The sequence below is a fragment of the Tinamus guttatus genome, unplaced genomic scaffold, assembly GCF_059628265.1.
Source record: "Tinamus guttatus ecotype Peru unplaced genomic scaffold, ASM5962826v1 Tinamus_guttatus_pri_ptg000045l, whole genome shotgun sequence".
Classification (NCBI taxonomy): Eukaryota; Metazoa; Chordata; class Aves; order Tinamiformes; family Tinamidae; genus Tinamus; species Tinamus guttatus.
In genome coordinates, this window is record NW_028288579.1 from 289,046 (window position 1) to 297,509 (window position 8,464).

The 8,464-nt window shown below is 58.9% G+C and overlaps 1 protein-coding gene across 1 annotated transcript; it reads right to left on the minus strand.

The window, feature by feature from the left end:
• Window positions 1–3,508: 3,508 nt before the first annotated feature.
• On the minus strand, window positions 3,509–6,365 carry SOX9 (SRY-box transcription factor 9). Its single transcript, XM_088537592.1, has 3 exons — window positions 5,670–6,365; window positions 4,743–4,996; window positions 3,509–4,297 (listed from the first exon to the last, which is right to left on the minus strand). Exons 1-3 carry the CDS (start codon window positions 6,098–6,100, stop codon window positions 3,516–3,518), a joined length of 1,467 nt encoding a protein of 488 aa, XP_088393718.1. The 5' UTR covers window positions 6,101–6,365; the 3' UTR covers window positions 3,509–3,515.
• Between the last annotated feature and the right edge of the window lie 2,099 nt (window positions 6,366–8,464).

Sequence of the window (8,464 nt, forward strand, 5' to 3'; positions counted from 1 at the left end):
TGATTTTCCAGCTGACAGGAGTAGGTTAATTGTAAACTGTCCACTGAAGCTTTAAAACTCCTGTCCAGCCCCATTATTAGCAGCTTTAAATTTATGGAGTGAGACTTTGCTTGGTGATAGTCGGTTTGTGCCCAGACAACTCGTGTAATTAATCCCGCCCTGGGGGAAGGACGTTGAATTTGGGGCATCTTGGCTTCCCCCCGCCTCATCCCGAGGTGTGTGGGGCCTTGGGGGGCTCTAGGACACGAGTGTCCCCGTACCCGGGGTCAGGACCTGGTGTTGGGTCCTCAGCAGTCACGGTCGTGCTCACGGCTGAACAGCCTCTGCCGAGGAAGACCCAAGGCTGGGGGCTAAAACAGTCCCTCCAAATCCATGGGATTGCGTTCGGACTCCTCTCTCTGCCCTGCTGGGATTTGGGGAGAGGATGATGTGGGTCTCGCTGGATCCAGGCCTGGGAGCAGAGCCCTGGGCGGCTCCGAGCGGGAAAGGCTGGCAATGCCAGCGAGGAAGGAATTACCCCTGGGAAGCAATGGGGAGATGCCCGTGTGTGAGGACTCTTCCGTGGGCGCAGGCGTCTTCCCAAGCTCTGTGGAGCAGACGCGGTCCCTCCTCATCCTCACGGTCCCGGCGAGGCCGAGGCTCCCGGTGCTGCCTCTGCTCCTCGACTCGTTCTGCAAAACGTTTCAGTTGCTGAAAACCGAGAGCAGCTCCCGGGCAGGGAATTAATTAGAAATGTGAATTTGGAGGCTTGTTTCCTTCGCCCCTGTCTAGCTGCTGTTTTTTATTTCTTATTTCAAGTAGCTTTTATTGAACCTGGTGGCTGCATCACCGCACCTGCATCCCGAGCTGCCGCGTCCCGTCGTGCCCGCCCGACCCGGCACCACTGCAAGGCAGGAGGAATCGGCAAGGAGGACGCTTAAGGTTTGGGGGTATTTTGGCTTTTTTTTTCCCATTTCCCCGGCGTTCCCTGGCCCCGCTCCCGGGCAGAGCGTGCGGCTCCGCGGGGGCAGCGGGCACCCCGGCCGTGCCCCGGCCCGCGGCGCTCCGGAACCCGCCGCGCTGCATTGCAGGAGCGCCCGGCCCGCGCCGCTCCGACCTGCCCCGCAGCATTGCGCGAGTTCCCGCGCCGGCCACCCCCTCCCGCCTCCCGCTCCCTTTCCAGCCTTCCCGGAGCCTCCGCGCTGGCCTTCCCGGAGCCCCAGGTCCTATGCGAGGAGCAGGTCCCTGGGATGCTGCAGAGTGCGGGAGAGCGGAGCGCAGCCAGGCTGGGACACGGCTACTCCCATGGGAGTGCTGGGGTTCTGCATCCCGGAGGGATGAGCAAAAACCCCGCCGCAGCTTTGGGAAGATCCTGCCTGGGAAGTGCTGGGGATGCTCCTGGGCTTCCCACCTGGGACCAGCTCCGGAGAGGCTGGCAGAGGCCATCTCGCTTCCGGGATGTTTTCCAGGTCCCCTTCCTGGGTGACAGCCTGTCCCACCCATGCCAGCAGCCCCCCGGGCATTGGGTGGTTTCCCAAGGGCAGAGCCTGCGGCTCCGGCAGCTGCATCCCTGCCTCTTTCCAAGGGAGCAGCCAAGGCAAAAGCAGCCGTGGGCCAGGAAGAATGTCCCCAGCGGCCACCTGCCCAAGGGGATAGTGCCACCAACCCTCCCTAATGCACAGAGCCACCGTGTCCCTGCACTGAACTGCTGTAAGGACCGCGCTGCCCCTCGGCATCGCCCGGTGCCAGCAGAGCCCGGCTCATCGTGGTGCTCCCGCAGGAGCCGCTTGGCACCAGCTCTTCACTCACTGTCACGTCCCCAACGTGCGTGACATCATGTGGGGACACCCTGAAAACAGGGGCCTCAGCCCAGCCCCGGCTGGCTCAAAGGCTGCTAATAAATCAGATACCACGGGGGAAGGAGAGGGGTTAACTTTTAATACAATGTATATTTATTGCAAACAATAATATACAAAAAAAAGGTAAGTTTCACAAAGAGAAAGATCTTGCAAACAAAAACAAAAACTTACCTAAAGACAAAATATGATTTAAATGACAGGTCTTTTAAGTTACAGAAATACTTTAAAAAGATCTGCTTTTTATACAGAAATAGAAAGATGCCATATTATAAGAGTGCTTTAAGATTTTTTTTTCTTCTACTGAATCCCTAAAAAAAATGTTAACAAATATATCATTTTTTTAAATAAAAAAAGTTTGCTGTCTTTTTTAAAAAGCAATCCTTAACTGTTCGGCCCCTGCTCCACCAAGGGCCCCGTCCCCACGCGAGGCAGCGCTGGGGACAGGCGGCCGAGCCGGTGACACCCTCGGACTCGCTCGTGTGTCCCTGAGAGCGGGGGCAGAAAACAAGGCAAATGATTCAGTGATACGCTACATTTGCAATCTTCAGTTTGTACAAGGTTTCTTTCTTTCTTTTTTTTTTTCCAGTTTATCCTTAGACCGAAGAGAAAAGGCAGAGCACAAGTTTGTACAAACCCAGGACACGGATTCCAAAAAGAATAATAATAATAATAATAAAAAAAGGAATTAAAGAGATAAATAAAGGACTGGTTACAGTTTAGACCATAATTTAACAGGCACGGTTACCTCCCGATGACGCTCCAACAGACGAACTCACTTTCAAAGGGGCTTGAAATAGAAGAGAGGTTAAAAAAAATTGTGGGGAGCTGTGATTCCCAACCTGCTCTTAGCTCAAAATAAATAATTTAAAGGCTCTCGGCTGTCTCCAACGTGCTCCAGCAGCCTCAGCAGGGGAGCCCCCAGCCCAGGGCTGCTTTAAGGCCTCTTCTCACTTTCTGCTGTTGCCTTTTTTTTTTTTTTTTCCTCCTTAAGGCTCAAGGTTATTAAAAAATAAAGTTAAAATCTCCTCCTGGCTGGCTTGACTAGTTCTGCGTTAGAAAAATAAAGCCTCTTGTGGTGCATCCCTGGGGCTGCTCCTGGAGCAAGAGGGTTGGTCCCAGTTCCATGCACGCGGTAGCGCTTTTTAACTTTAATTTTTCTTTATTTAGAGAGAGAGACACTTATCTATACAAAAATACCTCTGGCTGCAAGAAAATCTAGCACTGCTCCACTACGTGTCACTTGTAGCTGTTGGAAAAATAAGAGCATTTTAAAAATCTCTAAAAAATAGGTATAAATCCCCTCAAATTGGTAACGAATCATACACAGTACATACTAAAAAAATATTTAAAATAGAGAATATTCCTCACAGAGGACTCTGAGCATTTTTTTTTCTTTTTACTTTTTATTTCCCCCCCTTTTTTTTTGCCTTTTTAATGACTGCTTATAAAAACTGTTAGGAAGGTCCCGCCGAAGGAGCCGCTGGGTTGGGAAGGTCGTCGCCGCGCTGCGCGCCGAGCTGCAGTCCAGCCCCGGGCACGCGCGCGCCGAGCGTGCCGGTTCTCGGGAGGACGTCGCCGCGTGCCCCCCTCCCCGCCGGCGTCGCGCCGTGGCGTTTCTGCGAGCGGTCGACGTTTGCGGGGGGATTTCTGGCCGCGGGAGGCACCGCCGCGGCGGCCCTAGGGCCGCGTGAGCTGCGTGTAGACGGGCTGCTCCCAGTGCTGCGGGCTGTGCGTCTGCGGGATGGAGGGCACGCCGGCGCTGTCCGCGATCGGCGTGTACATGGGCCGCTGCGCCGGGCTCATGTAGCCGAACGAGGAGTAGAGGCCGCCGCTCTGGGCGCCCGCGGGGCTGTAGTAGGCGCCGGCGGGCTGGTGGTCCGTGTACTCGTACTGCGCGCGCGTCATGGGCGGGTACGAGGAGCCGTAGTGCTGCAGGTTGAAGGAGCCGTAGGCGAGCGGCGGCGACGCCTGCGCCTGCTCGCTGTAGTGGCTGGGGCTCAGCTGCTCCGTCTTGATGTGCGTCCGCTGCTGCGCCGGGCCCTGCTCGCCGCTCAGCGGGGCCAGCGCGGCCGCCTGCGCCGCCGGGGCGGCCGCCGGGGGCTGCTGCTGCGGCGGCGGCGGCTGCTGCTTGGGCATCCACGCGTGGCCCGCGGGCGCCGGGCTGCCGGCCGTGCCGCTCACGCCGTAGCTGCCCGTGTAGGGGACCTGGCCGTGCGCGGCCGGCGCGCCGGGGTGCCCGTTGGGCGGCAGGTACTGGTCGAACTCGTTGACGTCGAAGGTCTCGATGTTGGAGATGACGTCGCTGCTGAGCTCGCCGATGTCCACGTCGCGGAAGTCGATGTGCGGCGGCTGCCGGGCGCCCTCGGGCAGCGCGCGGCCCTCGCGCTTCAGGTCCTGCTTGCCCGCCTGCGGGTCCGTCTTGGGGGTGGTGGGCGGCGTGGGGGGGCCCTGCGACTGCCCTGCGGAGCGAGGGGAGAGCGCGGCGGTCACGGCACCGCGCGGGCGCCGGGGCCCTCCGACGGCGGCGCCCACGCGGGCAACGCGCACGAGCCCTGCGGCTGCCACCAAGCGCCGGGGGAAACTGCCGGGCAGCAGCAGGGGCATCTTCCTCTTTCCTTTCTTTGAAATATAGGTTTAAATCCCCCCTGGGGAGCCGGGGCTGGAAGCACCACATGATGTGCGCCCATGTGCAGGCACCTGGGCTTGGTGCAAGGCAGCACCGCGCTCCTCTCCGTGCACCCGGGGCATCCTCCCTCCCTTGCTGCGCTCCTGGGTCGGTCTCCTCTCTGTTCCCCCTAATCCAACCCCGGTTTTCGCCTCTGGGCGCAGCCCATCCTAGCTCCAGCCTAGACCTTTGCAATCTGGACATACGGGTAGAGTGGGAGCCGCGGCGCGGGCACCTACCCGAGTGCTCGCCGGGGGAGTGCACCTCGCTGATGCTGGAGGACGACTGCGGCGAGTCGGCCTGCAGCGCCTTGAAGATGGCGTTGGGGGAGATGTGGGTCTGCTCGGCGCCCTCCTCCTGCTCCGCCTGCCCGTTCTTCACCGACTTCCTCCGCCGCGGCTGGTACTTGTAGTCGGGGTGGTCCTTCTTGTGCTGCACGCGCAGCCGCTCGGCCTCCTCCACGAAGGGCCGCTTCTCGCTCTCGTTGAGCAGCCTGCGGGGCGGCGGGGTCAGCGCCAAGGCCCCCAGCCCGCAGCACCCTTCCTCCTCCTCCTCCTCCTCCTCGCAGGCGCTTCCCAGCCCTCCAAGCCCGGGCCGTTTGGTGCCAGGGAGCTGCACCAGGATCCAGCTCCGGGCCCTTCCCTACCACCCCGGCCCACCCGGGGCTCTGGCGCTGCGGCTCTTGCCGCGCTGCCCCCCTTCTCCGCGGGCTGGGGCAGGAGGCCGCCAGGTGACTCACGCTGGCTCTGGAGTTTTCTCCCCTCCCCGCCTCGTTTTGGCAGTCGGAGGGCGCCCGGCCACGCAGCGCTCAGCGCCGCCACCCACCACCCACCCAGCGGCGCCGGCGCCCAAGCCTTGTCACCCCCCCGCGCTCCCGGGGCTCCCGCCGCAGCTGATGCAATCCCGGAGAACCGCGCTCGGCCCCGGAGCCCGGCCTCCCAGCAGGAGCATCGCTCGGGCGGGAGGCGCACGGCCCGCGGGCAGCCGCCTCCTCCGCTTCTCCCTCCTTTCTGGCTTCCCCTGCGCCCAAGGAGTTGACCAGCACGTGCCAAGCGTGCGGCAAGTTTTCCAAGCCGGACCTCATCCCCTCCCTCCACTTCCAGCTCCTCTCTTAGGGGACGGATCCGCCTCCACGAGGGCCCCCAGGGCTGCAGCTCCGCACTCACCTCCAGAGCTTGCCCAGCGTCTTGCTGAGCTCGGCGTTGTGCAGATGCGGGTACTGGTCGGCGAGCTTCCTGCGCGCGGCCTGCGCCCACACCATGAAGGCGTTCATGGGCCGCTTGACGTGCGGCTTGTTCTTGCTCGAGCCGTTCACGCGCACGGGCATGGGCACCAGCGTCCAGTCGTAGCCCTTGAGCACTTGGCTCACGGCCTCGCGGATGCACACGGGGAACTTGTCCTCGTCGCTCTCCTTCTTCAGCTCCGCGTCCCCCTTGGCGAAGGTGTTTTCTTGGGGCCGCGTGTTCTCCGTGTCCGAGCCGGATCCCGAGGGGCAGGGAGAGCCCGCAGAGTCATCCGACATGGTGGGGCTGGGGGCGTCGGAGATGCATTTGTCCTGCTCCTCTGTCATTTTCATGAAGGGGTCTAGAAGATTCATGCGAGAAAGCGGCAGAGGGGGGAAAACGGGATGAAAAAAAATAATACTCAGGTGGCTACGGGGCTAGGGAAGTGTTAAAAAAGTCAGAGTGGCAGCGGCGACGTTCAGCGGCGGGACGCGGGCTGGGCGCGCGGGGCGGCGACGCTGGAGAAGTTTGCAAAAGTTGTAGAGATTTATATTTCTCCTCTCTCCCTCCCCAAAACTGTTTTAGGTCGAAAAAATAAAAATGAGAGGCGGGTGCGCGGCGGGGCGCTCTGCACGCGCGGCGGGGGGAAGCGGAGCCCCCGGTGCGGAGCGTGTGTTGGGGCGCTGCGCGGCTCCGCTGCGCGGCTCTGCGCCCCGCGCCGCCGCGGCCCCTTTAATACCCTGCGCGCCCGCCGCGGCGCCGCCGCGCTCCGCCAATGGGCGGGCTGCCCGCGGGGGCGGGCGCGCGCGCCATTGGCTGCGGCCGCCGCGGGGCGGGGCCAGCGGGCCGCGCAGCAGCCGCGCAGCAGCCGCGCAAAGGGGGTGCGCGGCGGGGAGGGGAGTGGGGGGGGGGGAAGGCGCCGCGCGGCTCCGCGCCCCGCGTGGGGAGGATGGATGGTGGGGACGGTGCGTGGGAGAGCCCGCGTGCGCGCGTTTAGCGGCAGCTTTACCGCGGCGCGTTTTGGGGCATTTTAGTGGTGTTTTGCAAGTTTTAAAAAAAGAGAAAAAAATAAAGGTAAAGATAAAAAAAGTAAGAAAAAGTTAAGAAAAAAACGGAAAAGAAAAAAGTAAAAAAATAAGATAAGAAAAAAGTAAAAATGGTAAATAAAACTAAAAAGAAAAGTAAGGAAAAAAGTAAAACAAAAAGTTAGGAGAAAACGGGGGTTGGCGGGGGGGTCCGCGGGCGCGGAGCGGCGGCGGCTCCGCGGCGCCGCCCAGAGGGGGCGCCAAAAGCCCAGGAACGGCGCGCGCGGGGGCGCGGGTGGTGCGTGCGCGTGCACACGCGTATATACGGCGCGGTTATGCGCGTGGGTTTACTCGAGTTTATGGATTTGTTGGGATTTTTTTTTCTCTTTTTTTTTTTGGGGGGGGGGGGGGGGTGTGAAATGGGAATCTTGTCCGAAAGCAAAACCCGCCTAAGTCCCCCTGCATTTTTTTTTTCTTTCTTTTTTTTCCCCCGCGCCCCCCCGCCGCTCGCCCCGCGCAGCAGGTCGCTTTTTAAAGCACTTCGGGGAGCTTTGGCTTTTGCTGCTCCCGTCTGCTATAAACGACTAGTCCAAACTACGGGATTTCGGTAAAATTCTTCCCCTCCCCCGCCTTTCTTTCTTTCTTTTATATGTGTATATATATATATATATATACACATATATATTTTTTTCCAGCCCGGTGGCACCGTCGTTGGCTGCAGCGGTGGCCCGAGTGTCCCCCCCAAGTCGTGTCCCCTCTGTGCAGCCTCTGCCGCTTTGGAACTCGGCTCCGTTGGCGGTTTATGCTGCAGCGCTGCGGGCGGGAGGAAGGTTGTCCCTCCTCTCCTCCTCCTCCTCCTCCTCCCCTGGGCACAGCTAATGCGGCCAACGTTATCATCCGAAAAACACAATAAAAAGCAAATTAATAAGCGCTAGGAGCTCTTGAGGGTATGTCTGTAGGCACGTCGAGGTAGGTATGTACATGCAAATGTTTCCCCCGTATAGTCGATGTTACAGAATCTATGGTTTTGGGGGCAAGCTGCTTTTCCGCAAAAAAAAAAAATTAAGAGGAAAGAAATGGATGCTGCCGTTGTCCGGAATAACGCGCGGCCCGTCCTTGAGGTTTACAGGAGACGCGTGGGATGCGTGAGCCGCTCTCAGCGCCGGCCTGAGCGGCGGGGCTTTACAGAAACCGCGTCAATTCGCCCCGTTTTCTTCTGTTAAGCAGTTCCCGAAGCAGCGCCAGCTTGGTGGTTGTGCTGGCTCGTTATTGCTGTTGTCACCATTATGTTGTTACGTTAATAAGGAAGTTTTAATGGAAAATGCACACACAAAAAAGTTTAAAATGTAGAGAGAAAAAGGTAAAGGGGGTCCGGAGCTCTGAATAAATGGGTTTGAAAGCCAGCTCCTTGTAGACCAGGCTTTTCTTTCCCTGTGAGTTTTATTTTTCGCTTGCAAACTTTTGCAAAGTAGTTATCTTGGAGGGGGAGGTAGGGGTCTGTCCTGGTTACTGGGCCCTTTTCTGATTTGACTTTTGAGTCGTGCCTGCAACAAGACTGTTTCTGCAGTGTTGCTTATATTAATTTACTAAATTTCTATCAGCCCAAGATACACTGAATTTTGCATTGCTATTTCCTGTGGGGGAACAAAAATGATAAAAACCCACCCTTGCAATTAATAGGGGACAATTTTGAAGTATTCTCCCTTAACAGTT

Coding starts and splice junctions, on each gene's coding strand:
- SOX9 (XM_088537592.1), bottom strand. CDS start 6,100: ATGAATCTTCTAGACCCCTTCATGAAAATGACAGAGGAGCAGGACAAA. Junction 4,997..5,669: donor ACGCTGGGCAAGCTCTGGAG/GTGAGTGCGGAG, acceptor GCCGCCCCGCAG/GCTGCTCAACGAGAGCGAGA. Junction 4,298..4,742: donor CTCCCCCGGCGAGCACTCGG/GTAGGTGCCCGC, acceptor CTCGCTCCGCAG/GGCAGTCGCAGGGCCCCCCC.